This window comes from Cervus canadensis, chromosome 9 (genome assembly GCF_019320065.1).
Source record: "Cervus canadensis isolate Bull #8, Minnesota chromosome 9, ASM1932006v1, whole genome shotgun sequence".
Taxonomy (NCBI): Eukaryota; Metazoa; Chordata; class Mammalia; order Artiodactyla; family Cervidae; genus Cervus; species Cervus canadensis.
Window position 1 is genome coordinate 79,355,463 of NC_057394.1, and position 16,706 is coordinate 79,372,168.

A 16,706-nucleotide genomic window follows, 5' to 3' on the forward strand; every position below is an offset into this window, starting at 1 on the left:
GAAAGAGACAATAGAGTTCTCTCTTCTCAGCAAAGAGGTCAAGGAAAGCAGAGCTTTAGAAGCAAGAGAATTAAGAGTAGTTGATAAAAGAAAACAATTGTATGCAAAGTAAAGATGGGTTTCAGAGAGTTTGCAGATTTGAAGGAGAGACAGAAAGAGACCCTGGTGTTTCCTTCAGCAAATACACACTAATTCTTCTGCTCTTAGCTTCAACATTATTCTTCTGAGAGAGTCCTTCACTCCCAGGGCTCAATGCCCTCCCCCGACTCTGGTACATTTCCCTCTAAACATCCACTAACATAATGTACTTTTACATTTGTAAAATAACTAATTTACAAGTACAAAATTATATCCATCCATATATACTTAGTTATCTGTTATCCATCCTAAGTTATAAAGCCTTTAAAGAAGCGACCTTGTTTGTCTTGTTTTTATTGTATCCTTCTCTTAGGATATGTTGCTGTTGTTCAGTCACTCAGTCGTGTCCGACTCTTTGCAACCCCATGGGCTGCAGCACTCCAGGCTTCCCTGTCCTTCACCATCTCCCAGAGCTTGCTCAAACTTATGTCCGTTGAGTCAGTGATCCCATCCAACCATCTCGTCCTCTGTCATTCCCTTCTCCTCTTGCCTTCGATCTTTCCCAGCATCAGGGTCTTTTCTAATAAGTCGGCTCTTCGCATCAAGTGGCCAAAGTATTGGAGCTTCAGCTTCAGCATCAGTCCTTCCAATGAATATTCAGGGTTGATTTCCTTTAGGATTGATTCGTTTGATCTCCTTGTTGTCCGAGGGACTCTCAAGAGTCTCTCCAACACCAGTTTGAAAGCGTCAGTTCTTCAGTGCTCAGCCTTCTTTATGGTTCAAATCTCATATCCATACATGACTGCTGGAAAAACCGTAACTTTGACTGTACAGATCTTTGTTGACAAAGTAATGTCTCTGCTTTTTAATATGCTAGGTTTGCCATAGCTTTTCTTCCAAGGAGCAAGTGTCGTTTAATTTCGTGGCTGCAGTCACCGTCTGCAGTGATTTTGGAGCCCAGGAAAATTAAAGTCTGCCACTGTTTCCATTGTTTCTGCATCTATTTGCTGTGAAATGATGGGACCAGATGCCATGATCTTAGTTTTTTGAATGTTGAATTCTATGAAGATGTACAAGACCTTCTAGAACTAAAACCAAAAAAGATGCCTTTTCATCATAGGGGACTGGAACAAGTAGAATATGTTAGCAGTATTCATTGGAAGAATAAATGCTGAGGTTGTAGAGCAGAGAGAGCCTCAAGATGATGGGGTGTGAGGAAGTGGGTGTCTGGGGATAGAAGTAGGGGAAGAAAACAGAGTTGGCTGACTGTAAAAGGGATGAGAAGAGGACATGAATGAGGGTGATGCGTCGCCAGCTTCCTGGAATCGTGGATGCGAGTCTGACCCTTAACCTGCTGCATCAGTTTCATCTCCCGGCTGGTGGTTTCACTTTGTGGGGACAGCTCCAGTTTTGGGGACCTGACTCCCTCTCTTCAGAGTTCTTCCTTTGGTTTCATGTAACTTCTGCTTCTTCGTTTTGGTCTTGTCCTTCAGAATGAGCTGATTCATACGTTATTGTAAAACCTGTTGGCACAGTGGCAAAGAATCTGCCTGACAGTGCAGGAGATGCAAGAGATGAGGGTTCAATCTCTGGGTTGGGAAGATCCCCTGGAGGAGGGCATGGCAACCCACTCCAGTATTCTTGCCTGGAAAATCCCATGGACAGAGGAGCCTGGTGGGGCTACAGTCCATGAGGCTGCGAGGAGTCGGACCCACTGAACACACGCATACACACTTAGAGCCTGTTAGGTCAGTGGCCAACTGATAATAGAAATCAGTGTTTGGTTTTATTTTTTTCTTCCATCAGGTGTGTGATATCTTAGATGATAGTAAAGATCCAGATTCTATACCAACTAGTGCAATTGTATGAGTAAAAATGCCCCAAAAATGAAAACCAATTTTCTTCAGATTTTGGATGCAAATAACTTTAAAGTCTTTCATGGATATTTGTAAGGAAGACTCTAATATCACATATTGGAGTGAAAAGGCTTCAGTTAATTTATTTCTTTTAAAATTGAGATACTTCCAGTGGCAGCATACTGCTTTTAATTGGTTCCTTTTCCTTCCAGAAGCTTGGCTGTCAGCAAAACTTGTATAACATTAATTCCACCTGAGATAAAGAATTTTTTTGAAGTTTGTAAAATCTTAGGAAGGCCAGCTATTACCTATATTTACTATGTAAATTGAGTCTTAAAAAAACATGAAAATTAAAGCAAAGCAGAATTGAAAAGAACTGTTCAGTCAATGCACCCACCACATTGTCTATGCAGGATTAATCTCCAAAATATGTGTAATGAAAAGCAATTGTATTCCAAATTGTTTAATTTAGAAGGAAACTGATTTTGACAACAAACACAATGGTCAAGGACAGTGTTTAATGAGCCTTAGAAAAGTATGCTAACAGCTTTCAAAACCTCCATTCCCCTATGATGGATAACTTTATTGCACACTCTTGGCCATTTAAATCTCAAGGGTCAGAGGGTTTGTATATGTTATTGGTAACAAAGACGGAGATCTCTCAACTTTTCTCTTAGTGAATTTATAAAACACCTCCTTTATAGACAGTCCAAAGAACTCCAGAAAAAATGAGTTTTGTGTAGTTTAGACTTGAGAAACAATTGGAATAAGCTTGAAATTAAATCAGGACTTTATCACACTCAGCCTTCCAATCTCATTTTATTTCTCCCCTGTTTTTATATGAAAAGCAAGTGGTGTGTCATTATTTGTAAGAAGGTAGAAAGTCAATGTATAAAAAGCATGGACCAAACTTTGAGTTAGGAATAACAGCATTTTCTGCTTTTTCAGGTAGAGTTTAAGGTATATACTTGCCTGCCTGCCAGCCTTTCTTCATTTTATGATGTAATTTTTAAAAAGTTATTTGGCTGCACCAGGTCTTAGTTGAGGTTCACAGGGTCTTTGTTGTAGCACGTGGGCTTTTTAGTTATTGCACTCACATTCTTAGTTGTGGTATGTGAGATCTAGTTCCCTGACCAGGGATCAAACCCAGGCCCCCTTCATTGGGGGCACAGAGTCTTAGCCACTGGACCACCAGGGAAGTCCGTATGATACAAAAATTTTAAGGCATCATTCTGGATTTGAAATTAAAACTTCAGCTGATGTATGTTTTTTATAGTTAGTAGCATTCTTGGGCTTCCCTGGTAGCTCAGCTAGTAAAGAATCCACCTGCCATGTGGGAGACCACCGGTTCAATTCCTGGATTTGTAAGATCCCCTGGAGAAGGGATAGGCTACCCACTCCAGTATTCTTAGGCTTCCCCAGTGGCTCAGCTGGTAAAGAATCTGCCTGCAATGCAGGAGACCTGGGTTTGATCCCTGGGTTGGGAAGATCCCCTGGAGGAGGGCATGACAACCCACTCCAGTATTCTGGCCTAGAGAATCCCCATGGACAGAGGAGGCTGGCAGGCTGCAGTCCATGGGGTTGCAAAGAGTCAGACCCAGCTGAGCGACTAAGCAACAACAGCATTCCATGATATGTTCTATTTTTTCCAGAAAGACCTGTATATGAACCTGAGGACTATAGTGTTACATGATAGGTTGTACACAATGGCTCAACTAAAATTTAAAGTTCTAATTCCCATCCTTAAACTTTAGCCATTCTATGGCAAACTCCTATATTGAATCAATAAAGTAGTTCCCAGATCTTCTCTGTGATGCTTTCCTTTCTAAAGGAACCCAGAGGGAACCATGTAAATAATAAGCCCTTGAATGCAGGGACCCTGCTGCCATTGCCTCCATAGATGCCCAGAACTTTGGCACTGGACAGTAATGCACAGAGTATTTGGTAAGATGTTTGGTGGTAGACCAAAGCATAGTCCTAATGCCACATGGACTAGGGAAGACTCTCGATCTTACATTGTGGTTGTGTACATACTGTCCTGTGCTCCCAGACTAGTAATTGTTTGTTTAAAAAGAGTAATATGGAGGATACCTTTAGCTGAACTGAAACTTGTAATCCTAAGCCATTCAGAGGTTAGAAGGCTAATATTAGGGCCTTTTATTAATATGATAACCATGCCTAATGATGCAACTTGCTCCCTGTGCTCCAGGATCCACCAATTGATGAAAGATGAACAACAACAGGAAAATTTTGGTTGTTTCCAGTAAGCCAAGTATTTGTACATTACATGAATGTTTATCGAATTATGGTACATATATAGTGGAATATTACTCAGCCATAAAGAGGAACACATTTAAGTCCGTTTGAATGAGGTGGATGAACCTAGAGCATATTGTACAGAGTAGAGTAAGTCAGAAGGAGAAAAACAAATACCATGTATTAACACGTATGTATGGAATCTAGAAGGATGGTACTGATGAACCCAATTGCAGGGCAGCAGTGGAGATGCTGCTCCTGCAGAGAACAGAGAACAGAGAGAGAACAGACTTGAGCAGACAGAGGGGAAGGAGAGGGTGGGATGAATGGATAGAGCAGCATGGAAACTTACATTACCATATGTAAAACAGCCAATGGGAGCTTGCTGTTTGACAGTTCGGACAGGTGCTCTGTGACAACCTAGACGGGTGGGATGGGAATGGGAGGGAGGTTCAAAAGGCAGAGGACATATATATACCTATGGCTGATTCATGCTGATGAACGGCAGAAACCAACTCAATATGGTAATGCAGTTATCCTCCAATTAAAAATTAGTACAGTGGAAAAAGAAAAAGAAATAGCGTCTCTACTGAGCAGTCTGCTTTTCAGGGGGTTATAACCTGAAAATTAATATAGCCTGCCTGAAATACCTTGTAAATCGACATGAATGATAGCATAATATGAGTGGTGATTGTAAGTGTGAGAGGTGTCATCACCAGTTTTCCCACAATCTCTGAACAGCCACACTGGGTAAGAGCAGGGGCTGCCAGGCTGTCTGCTTTACGTGTAGTGCGTTTCCTGCTGCTGGTAGAGCAGCAGCCGTGCCGAGCCCTCCCCCAATCCTTCCTCTCTGCATGCTCAGAGCATTGGTTCTGTTCCTCTCCTTCTGTGCAGGCAAGGGAAAGCCTACCGTTTTCTCTGAGTGCTTTGCGAGCTGTGTCTTGTACCCCGTCCACCAGATCTTGACCCTTGCTCCCCGCCTCTCAGATAACTCCCATGACATTGAATGGTAAATGGAAGTGACATCTCCTTAGACAGCTCTGGGGAGGCAGTGTGTGGGCTCACTTGATGAAAGGACATCGGTGTGGGAACGGGTTTCAGGGGAAGAAAGGTAACTCCTCAGCCAGCAGGAGATTTCTCACTGACCAGCCTTCATTAACTCTGATGTCACATGAAAAGGAGCTTGGCCTGGGTACAGGTCATGGGGAGGGTAGGCTCCTGATGGTAGCCGGTGACAGGCCTGATGATAAATGAACGCACCCTGTTAAACCATGACCCTCCGAGAAGCCAGTGTCAAGTAAAAAGCTCAGAGAGGTACCCCTGAAGATGTGCCCCTCGTAAACATTGACGGTAGGAATGTCCATGTCAGTGGAGGACTTTGGGTAAACGTCTCAAACCATGCAGAATTTTTTTCTTTTCAATGACGTTTATAGAGTTTAAGGACAAATGAGTAAAGTCCATCAGCTGTGCATGGATGGAATGAAGACCTTGGCCACCTCAGGGTCCAATACTATGGGGTGCCTTGTGCTGGAAGGCTATTGGTGGGTTTTGCTGACTGACAATTAAAAACCTAAATTGTAAGGCAGCTTTAAAACAAATTATTCAAATAAACATCTGTATAAGTTTGTGTCAGTGGTGACTACTGAAATGAAATGATTTTTTTCACTTGTCTTTTTTTACACTTGAATTCAAGACATAAATGCTATAGAAATAACTTTTAGATTTTCTATTAAGGCATGGAGATCATATGGTTTATATTTCAAATCTGATGATCTAGGGATAACATTGGGTAGCAGAAACTCTAAAGCAAGAAGCCAGTGATTTCTTTTTTGTGGGTTCCTGTGATAAAATAGTTTCATGTAAAGATGAAAAAGAAAATAGCCTCTGGGATTACAAACTTTCTACAAATTAGGTGTATCATTGATGGTAGCAGCTCCCTAACCATTCCATTCTTTTGTGGACCCGGAAGATCAATAATGCAGTTACTGTAATCTAAAATATCCTGTATTTGTCCATCTAAAAGTCACAGTCTTATCTCCGCCAGGGATGAGTCAGCAGTGAGTCAGAGCTTTGGCTGTTGCTGAGCACAGGTCAGTGTCTGACTCCCGGCATGAAAGGAGTTCTGTGTGCCTAAGACTGAAGGTGCAGTAGCTACATACACCATGACCCTCTGGTTTCTACACCAGCCTCCCACCGCACCTAACACAAACTTCCCAGAGAAAAAGGCGTGTGTATACATGCATCTGGCTGTGTGTGTGCACACATTTACATAAACACCCCTTCATTTCTTTAGATCCTTCCTTGATTTAAGGCCAGTTGGTTTGGGGAGAAAAATAACATTTAAAAAACCAATATTGCTTCTCACTGTGGGACTCACTTGAGTTATGCTGCCATTGTACAAATTCCCATGCCATTCCCATTTTGATATAGTCTCTAGGTAGATAGAACAGGAGCCCTCTGGTCTTTCCCCATCATGCTAGAGGTGACAGAACAATGTACTTTACGATGGCCTTCGGTAGTGTGTGTGCCTGTCTGCTACCCTGGTGGTGTAATCTTCAAGAGTCATTCTAACTAGTGTAATCAGTTGTAAAGGACTCCTCATATTATCTAACAAATACTTTAATAGAGGCAAGACACAGAAATTAAGACCAAGAGTTAACTTTTTTATTAATTATTAGAGCCCTATAGGCATTAGCATCTCAAACAAAAGTTTTGGAAGTTTCTGGAAATTTTGTAACTGCATTCTTCACCTTTTCCCCACCCCTGCCACCAACCAAAAAGATTCTATGAGATTTAGTCTATGAGACTTAAGCTTTTAATAAGCTACATCTTGAGGAAAGAAAGTCTTCTTTTATTATGAATTATGTTTAATTAACCTCACATAACCTTGGTAAAGGCTCATGATCTTAACATCAAATTTTAGAAACATGATACTTGGGGAGTCATATTTAGATAAAGAGGTCATTTATCACATAGGATTATGTACTATTGAAAACGTGGTATGCAGAATCAAAGACAGATGCATCTCATTTAAAATGAACCTGATATATGAAGCTTTGCATTAAAAACAAATACATTAGAAATCAGTCATTTTACTATAAAAGGAAATACCAGTAGATTTCTTCCAAGAGCTCTAGTGACATAATTTTCTGTGTGACTCAATTTGTTAAAATTACAATTTAAATAGTTAAAATTCCAAATATGCAATTTGAAGCAATTTTAAATTAACATTAAAGAATTGCAATTTGGGGAAACAATGTGTTTTTTGCTATATATTTGTAAATCTTCTAATACATAAGTAATGATGTTACTGAACAAGAAGGAAAATTATTTTTCTAAAATTAGCCATCTGAAGCTGTAAGTTGGAGAAACAAAAGTTCAAAATTGAACACTGATGAGGTTATATGTAGCAAAAAAGTTCAAAATAGCTCAATGTTCAACATAACTCTGTGATTATTTCAGTCATAAGTTTTGTTTTGTTGTTGTTGTCATTTATTTGCTAAGTCGTGTCTGCCTCTTTGTGACCCCATGAACTGCAGCATGCCAGGCTTCCCTGTCCTTCACTATGTCCTGGAGTTTGCTCAGATTCGTGTCCACTGAGTCAGTGGTGCCAACCATCTCATCCTCTGCCCTTCTCTTCTTTTGCCTTCAGTGTTTCCCAGCATCAGGGTCTTTTCCAATGAGTTGGCTCTTCACATCAGGTGGCCAAAGTATTGGAGCTTCAGCTTCAGCATCAGTCCTTCCAATGAACATTCAGGGTTGATTTCTTTTAGGGTTGGCTCATTTGATCTCCTTGCAGTCCAAGAGACTCTCAAGAGTCTTCTCCAGCACCACAGTTATTCAAAAGCAGCTTTAGTGAGAAAAAATTCACATAGCATAAAACAAACCATTGTAAATTGTGTAAGTCAGTGATTTTTGGTATAGTCACAAAGTTGAACGACCATTACCACTATCTAATATTAGAATGTTTTCACCCCAAAAAGAAGCCCCCATATTAGTCACTCCTGTTCCCTTCTCCCCCGGCTGGACGCCTGTCTTCTCTCTTTATGGATTTGCCTGTTCTGGACATGGGATGTCCATGGAGTCAAACAATATGTGGCCATTCGTAACCGGCTTCTTTTACTTAGTATAGTGGTTTTGGCTTTTAAACAAGAGAACTGATTTTCTCATGGTTCTGGAAGCTGGACGTCTACACGCAAGGTGTCATCAGTTTTGGTTCTCCTGAGGCCTACCTCCATGCCTTGAAGCCGGCTGCCTTCTCCCTGCGTCCCCACCAGGCCTTTCCTCCATGTACCCCAGCAGTGTTTTCTAGGGTCATCTATGTTGTAGCATGTCTCTGTACTTTATTTCTTTTTATTGCCAAATAAGGTTTTGTTGTATGGATTGACTGCATTTTGTTTATCTATCCATCATTGGGGTTGTTTCCACTTTTTTGGATATTAGGAGTAATGCTGCTGTGGATGTCTGTTTACAAGTTATTTTGTGGACATATGTTTTTAGTTCTTGGGTAGATACCTACCAGTGGAGTTGCTGGGTCATAGGTTTAACTTATGTTTAACCTTTTAAGGAACTGCCATCTGTTTTCCAACACGATTACATCACTTTATTATCCTACCAGCAGTATACAAGGGCTCTTATTCCTCCATATCTTGATCAACACTTCTTACTATTTTTTTTTGCTAGTTGAAGTATCCAAGTGAGTGTGAAATTGGTATTTCACTGTGGTTTTGATTTGCATTTTCCTCATGGATTCCAGCATCTTTTCATCTGCTAACTGGCACATGACATGTCTATTCAGATCCTTTCTCTATTTTTAAAATGGGTTATTTGTTTTTCCAGTAGTTATGTTTTAAAAATGTGGTTTCTAACTTGTACATTGCTATTAATTACTGTGGATATCAAAATCACTGGCTTTTTAGGCCGGAAGAGGCTGTCAGAATCTAACTACAGCCACCTCTGTGAGCTGATGAAGAATCTGAGGCTTAAGGTGACTTGCTCTTGGCCACAACAGAGCTAGTTAGTAGTAGAGCTGGAAGGATTCACATTCTTAATCAAACATGGAAAAACACAGCTGTTTCATGATTCCTGTTTGAATAAGGCCCCTTTCTTACAGAGAACAACCCTTTGATTTCAGTATAGTAGGCGTAAGGGGGTGTCTGGAAGCAAGAGGGGATAAGGAGCTTGTCTAGAAGTTGCATTTAACCCATCAAAGCATTATTATTACTTAGAGAAATAAAAAGAGTGGTATTCTAAAGATACTTTTCTGCCACTTTTTATATAAGAGCCATCTCCCAGTCTTAACAGTGACAGGCAAGGTTGTCTGGTTCATGATGACCTGAGGTCGGCGTTCCCTCTTCCAGTGTCCAAAATGGTAGCTTTGAAGAGTTTTGAAGAAAGAGTCTCAGTCATTTGGGCTTTGATTTGGTTGCAAAATAAAGCCTTTTTATTTACTTGGAATTTTATTCCCTCTTTCCGCTGAGATCAAAGAAGGCATCCCACCTTGCCGGTAAAGTGCAGGTGGAAAGGGGAACATCTTTGGACCGTCTGCACGTGGGCTTCCTGCCAGAGGTCATTATGGGGAAATCAAGGGGTGTTCGTCTAAGGGCTATCAAGCTCTCTGCTCTTTCTATCTACCCGATAACACAGAACAGACAAACAGTGAGGGAAACTGTTCAAACAAGGACAATACAAAGTGTCAGTGGTCACATAAGATCATGTACACATATCAGCTTTTTAATGCTATTAGCCCACTCTGCTTGGCCTTACTAGTTTTTCCTGATAATGAAGCATGTGACAGAAGTCCATTTCCACAGTCTGCATTTAGTTTGTTTTTGTTTTGATTTCTTTTTTTTGGATTCCACATGTGAGATCATACCATATTTGTGTTTCTCTGACTTACTTCACTTAGCATAATGGCCTCAAGGTCCCTCCGTATGGAATCAAATGACAAGATTGTGTTCTTTTTTTATGGCTGAGTAGTATTCCAGTGAGCACATAGACCCATCCGTCTTCTTTTTTCATCCTTCAGTGGACACTCAGGTTGCTTCCATGCCTTGACTATTATAAATAATGCTGCAGTTAACATGTGAATGCATGTCTTTCTGTGTTTTCATTTCCTTCAGATAAATATTTAGAAGTGGAATTGCTGGACCATATGATAGTTCTATTTTTAACTTTTTGTGAAAAATTCTTTCTGTTCTCTGTAGTGGCTGCACCAGTTTACATTCCCATCAACAGTGCACAGGGTTCCCTTTCCTCCACCCTCTCTGCAATTCTTACTATTTCGTGTTTTTTTGATAATAGTCATTTTGTGTGTGAGGTGATATCTCACTGTGGTTTTGATTTGCGTTTCCCTGATGATCCCTGATGTTGAGCATCTTTGTGTGATGATCATCTGTCTCTGGGGAAAATATTCAGATCCTCTGCAATGGCACCCCACTCCAGTACTCTTGCCTGGAAAATCCCATGGACGGAGGAGCCTGGTAGGCTGAAGTCCATGGGGTCGCTAAGAGTCAGACACAGCTGAGTGACTTCACTTTCACTTTTCACTTTGATGCATTGGAGAAGGAAATGGCAACCCACTCCAGTGTTCTTGCCTAGAGAATCGCATGGATGGGGGAGCCTGGTGGGCTACCGTCTATGGGGTCGCACAGAGTCAGACACGACTGAAGTGACTTAGCAGCAGCAGCAGCTACCCATTTTTAAAATTGGTTTGGTTTTCTCCTATTGAGTTGTGTGTGGATTTTTTAAATATACGTTTTGGATATTAACCCCTTAGCAGATATATGATTTGCACATACTTTCTCCCATTCAGTGGAGTGCCTTTTCACGTTGTTGATTGCATTTTTTGTTTGAGTTTTCTGTTTGGTTTTATTTAAATAGTTATTTTCCTGATATAAGGAGATCCCTTGGACCCCCATGATTCTATTGTTGTTAACTTTGATGAAAACAATGGTTCACAGACCACCTAGTTCTCTGAGGGGACAATAACTTTTAAACCAGGCTTCTAGGCTACCTTGGCAAACAGTGAAAAGTCCTGCTCCCCATCTGAGCCTCACAGTGGGGGACCATTGTAAAGTCATAGCACTCCACCCTTTGAAATGACGTATCCTGTGGATTTATTTCTAAATGGACAATGTGACTCTGACCTACTCATGAACAGAGCAAACAGAGTTGTCCTCGGTGGGAAAGATGTGGGATCTTGGAATATATGCACATTCATGTCCTTATACACATCACGATCGAGTTGGGGAAAATGTCTGACATGCAAGAGATACTCAAAAAACATTAGTTAAATATTTAATTACACAAGCAGGTGTAAGGGCATTAAACTGCTTCAAAGAAATGTTTTAAAGCCTATTGAAATTTCAGAGCAGTTGAGGAATAAGTGTCTCACTTTTCCCTTGTCGGTTTTCCTTTTGAACTGTAGTTTTGGCATCTCTGTTCATCTTTATGAGATTCTAGTTTCCTATTAACTGAAGAATGTGATGCCCCAAAGTGTCCAGTTACTTCAAAATACCATTTCCTTATACCTCTCCTTTCCTTTCTTTCAATCACCTACTTTTTTCTAGCTTCCTCGTTCCAAGTACAAAATTCATTATGTCAGTGGAACCAAATTCTATAGCAAAATATTTCTATCAACATTTCTCTCCCCCCAAACTTTCCCATAATGCTGTTTTTCTCTCAGTGTCTTAGCTAATCACTCAGGTTGGTTGTTTTGTTTTGTTTTGGTTTTTTGGTTGGAGGCGGAAGTGGGGGCAGCAGAGAGGGACGTGCGGAGGGCATATTTTTTAAGGAATCTTCTCTGCGTGACACCTCTCTGCTGGAATTTGGGTGGTTCTTTAAGGCTTAAGGTTCTCTCTGACAAGGGTCAGGAGTGCTGGTGTTCTAGGCGCTCACAGAGCAAAGAGTCACACAATTTGAAAACCAAAATAGCAACTGAAAAAAAAGAAAGACTCACCTCCTGCTAGGAGAAGGAAGGCATCTTCCCCTTGGCTGCTCCTGGATGGGAAATCTCACTATGTGCCCACAAACCACAGAGACACCTACCACTTATTGCCCAGAATTTTCCACAGGAAGCTTGGGTGGACCTGTTACAACCCACAAACAATTGCTCAATGAAACCCTCAACATTCCATGCCCTGGCCTGGGTGTTTTTCAGGGCAGGCATTATCAATTGCTGGCTGTGGCTTTAGAAAGACCTAGTGTTCTCCCGGGTCACAGATTTTGAGCTGCTTGTTGCCTCAGGAAGCTCAAAGGTGAGGAAGGGACAAGATTTCTCTTTAGGTACCTGAATCTGTTGGCCTGTTCTGTGAGGTTATTTAATAGACCAATTGGATCTCAATGGTACAGTCGTTTGAATTTAAGTCTAGTCAGTACTGAACCATTTGTTCCAGTTGTAATTTGATACGAGGGCCTATTGTATATAAAAGTGACATTGGGGACTTCCCTAGAGGTCCAGTAGTTAAGACTTCACCTTCCAATGCAGGGGGTGCAGGATCGATCCCTGGTCAGGGAGCTAAGATTCCACATGCCTCGTGGCCAAAAAACACAAAATAGAAGCAATATTGTAACAAATAAAGACTGAAAAATGGTCCACCTCAAAAAATAATCTTTTTTATAAAGTGACTTTTAAAATATTTAATAAAACAGCAACACTAGGAAAGCAAATAATGTTAATATCTTTGTTGTAGTTACATACCCAGCAAAACATTCTCTGATGGGAGTGGGGCAGGGGCGTAGTTCTGCTAGGTATCAGTGACAAGGGGTGTCTATCTGTCACGTGCCAGGCAGCATGCCTGACACTCAGGCAACAGAGAACCAAGTCCCCACGCTGTGCCTGCAGCTTTCCGATTCACATATGAGGATACCAAGAAACAGCGTGTTTAGTAATGCTGAGGGCATGCCTTCAGGACGTGGAGACGTGACGCTTCCAGTGCGGGTGTGTCACCGAGTCTCGTTTTCTTTGCACTATTAGAACCTGAGCAACACTCGGGAGCGTTGCTAGACTTCCCCGTGGAACCTGACATGTGCAGGCCTGAGGTCCAAGATCCCATTTTCTGCTTTGGATTCCACTTTAGAAGCGTTTTTTTTTTTTTTTTTTTTTTTCCATCTTTGATTTTATTGTTTTAATTTTTTAGTTGGAGGAAAATTGCTTTACAATGGTGTGTTGGTTTCTGTCATACAACATTGCACGTCAGTCATAATTATACACATGTCACCTCCTGCTTGAGCCTCCCTCGCCTCCCCCCATCCCACCCTTAAAGGGGTCATCACAGAGCTCCAAGCTGAACTCCCTGTGTTTTATAGCTGGAAACTGATTTTTTATGTGAAAATATTTCCTAAGATCAGCTCCACATACATAACTTCGCTCCCTCGGAGAATGTCTTTTCTCCTTCCCCCGACCATTTTTTAAAAATTAATTTTTATTGGAGTAAAGTGACTTCACAGTGTTGTGTTGGTTTCTGCTGCACCGCAAAGTAAATCAGTTCTATATACACATGTATCCCTTCTCTTGTGGGTTTCCTTCCCGTTCAAGTCACCGCAGAGCCCTGACTAGAGTTCCCCGTGCTATACAGTAGGCCCTTGCTAGTTCATCTATTTTATACAAAGCATCAAGAGTGTATATGTGTCGATCTCAACCTCCCAATTCATCCATCACCCTCCTTTCCCTCTCTTGGTGTCCATATGTTTGTTCTCTACATCTGTATCTCTATTTCTGTTTTGCAAATAAGATCATCTACACCGTTTTTCTAGATTCCATCTACCTCCTCCTGACCTTTATCCCTGCTAATCCTGAGCCCCAAACTCCTGCTTTTACCAGGAAAAAGCTGGTAAAAGAAGGGCAAAGAGGAGGGAGAGAGTGGGGCAGGAGGAGAGAGCTCCTGATTGAGGTGTCTCCTGATAAGTCAACAAGAGCTTCAGCAGAATTTCAACTTCTATGGCACCAGTGGCTCAAAGAATCCTGGCTCCGGGGATGGCAGAAATGGGCAGAGACCCAGAGTCATCCAGTCCAGTCTCCTGCCTTACAGATAAGAGAACTGAGATCTGGAGAGAAGTGACTTGGCCAGGGTCTCATGGCAGATCCCATGGATGGATATTGTGTTGTATAGAGATGTTGTGTTGTAAAGGGACATCATGTTGTAAAGGGATATTATGTTGTATGGAGATGCCGTGTTGTATGGAGATGTTGACTTTAATGTACTTTTTCATAGCTGATCTCACAGTCTCACAATGATTCCCACGAAATATACTTGTCAAGTGTCACGTAGGAACGGACAGTTCCCTCTTCTCTGTTCCACTAAAGAGGAAACTTGGAGATTATGTAAGATAAGCAAAGTGGCTTCTAAAACTGATTTTGATTCTATAATTAGTTTTCCACATGAGGAAACCAGTTCAGAAAGAGAAATGACTTGCCCAAAATATCATGGCTCAATTAATGAGTGAACTATGTCTAGAATCCAGGAAAAGTATTCAGAAAAAAGATCAGACAGGCCTGTATAACCAAATGACTCATGTTGGTTCAATATTAGAAATATACTTTGGATGACATTGATATTTAATCCTGAATATTTTAATAAGTTACTGTATATTCTTAATATGGTTGTTTTTTGAACCATGATTGAATTTATTAATGTTCTAAGTTAATGGACTTTTGAATATTTTTAGGTCATTTGGCATAGTAGGATATATAATACTTGTAAGCAAGTCTTTGACTACAAAAATTTTGTGAAATAAAGTATATTTGTATTAGATGTACTTTTTTGCATATGCAATTTATAGCTTTCCATAAAAGGAACGTAAAGGATTTAACTTAAAAGGGAAAAAAGAAAAAGACGAGAGGGCAATTTTCACAAAACACATTTCAAGGGACTTCCCTGGTGGGCCAGTGGCTAAGACTACACTGTAAATTTAGGAGACCTGGGTTCAGTCCCTCGTCAGGGAACTAGATTCCACATGTTGAAACTCGAGAGTTCACATGCCGTAACTAAGACCTGGAGTAGTCAAGTTTTTTTGAAAAATAAATAATACATTTCAACTTTTATTTTCCAGGATCTAGTTCAGGTTCAAAATTAGAAGGTCCTAAACTGAATTTAAATGGCACCCAGCACGTGATACAAGCTGGCCAGACGCTGTATCTCAAATGCAGGTGAGTGACTGTGTTGGTTTGGGGACAATCTGCTTGTCCTTCGTAAGGAAAAACCCTTCCCCAGGGGAGTAGAAAGGTGGCCTCCCAGAGCAGACAGGTAGGCGACCATGGTCTCTTGCCATCTGCTGAGTGCAAACCACATGCATCCAGCCTCCCATGGAGGGTGATTCATTCATCTACGGGAGAGAATTACTCACTCACAAGGAATCAGAGGCAGGATGCCCTGAACATTTTGAGTTGTTTAAAAGTTTTTCTAAATGTGTTACTCTTCTGTAAAGCAGATGATTGAACTTAGACCTCTCTCTCTCTTTCTATATATATATATATATATGTGTATATATATATATTATTTATATAAAAATCAGTTGTCTCCGACTCTTTGCGATCCCATGGCCTGTAGCCCACCAGGCTCCTCTGTCCATGGGATTCTCCAGGCAAGAATACTGGAGTGGGTTTTCCTTCTCCAGGGGATTTTCCCGACCCAGGGATTGAACCCAGGTCTCCTGCATTGCAGGCAGATTCTTTACCGTCTGAGCCGCTAGGGAAGCCCAAGACATCAGGATGGTGCTTCATAATGAAATGAATGCTTTGGCACTGGCCCCAGCCCTGATGGTGTTTTGTTTTCTCCTCTGTGATTGCAGAGGAGGAGCTGCCCATGCCTGGTCTCTGCCTGCAACTGTGAGCAAGGAAAACCAACGCCAGAAGCTTAGCATCACTAAGTCTGCCTGTGGAAAGAACGGCAAGCGGTTCTGCAGCACGTTGACCTTGTACGCAGCTCAGGCAAACCACACTGGCTTCTACAGCTGCAAGTATCTCTCTACATCTGCTTCCAAGAAGAAAGGAGAATCTACCATCTACATATTTATTAATGGTAAGAGCTTCGTTTTCCACATTCTCTTTTCTGTAGATGTGCAGTGGGTCATCAATCCACCTGGTCCAGGGAAAGGGCACTTTTCTCATGAGTATGAATGAAATGGGCCAGGAAAGAGATTCTACCTAACTGTCGAAACTTGTGGAGTGCATTTTAATATGTTTCTTGAGTGTCAGTTTCAACCGGAATTTTCATGGACCAATTGGTCAACTGCATGCTCCCTGATGGGAGCGACTCTTGTCTGTTTTGTTCACCACTGTGTCTGTGTCTCTTAGAATACTGTCTGGTACATCATGGTATGAATGGCAAGATTTTACTTCTATTCCTTAATTGAGAAGCCCAAAGTAGAATACAAGATTTTTTTGTCCTTTCACACAGCTGCATTCTCTGATATGCTGAACTTGTAAAACATTGTTCTTTACTAAATTCGTAAGGGTAGTGTTGCTAATGTTGCTTGAAGGTTACAAAATTAATTCCGTTCATGATACAGTATTAT

General features: G+C 41.2%; 1 protein-coding gene across 1 annotated transcript in view; it reads left to right on the forward strand.

Moving 5' to 3' along the window:
- FLT1 (fms related receptor tyrosine kinase 1) overlaps positions 1 to 16,706 on the forward strand; it is a 197,828-nt gene that overhangs the window by 16,674 nt on the left and 164,448 nt on the right. The window contains exons 2-3 of the mRNA XM_043477541.1: positions 15,243 to 15,339; positions 15,981 to 16,210. Of these exons, the coding sequence (XP_043333476.1) occupies positions 15,243 to 15,339; positions 15,981 to 16,210 (327 nt within the window). The remainder of the gene's footprint in view (positions 1 to 15,242; positions 15,340 to 15,980; positions 16,211 to 16,706) is intronic.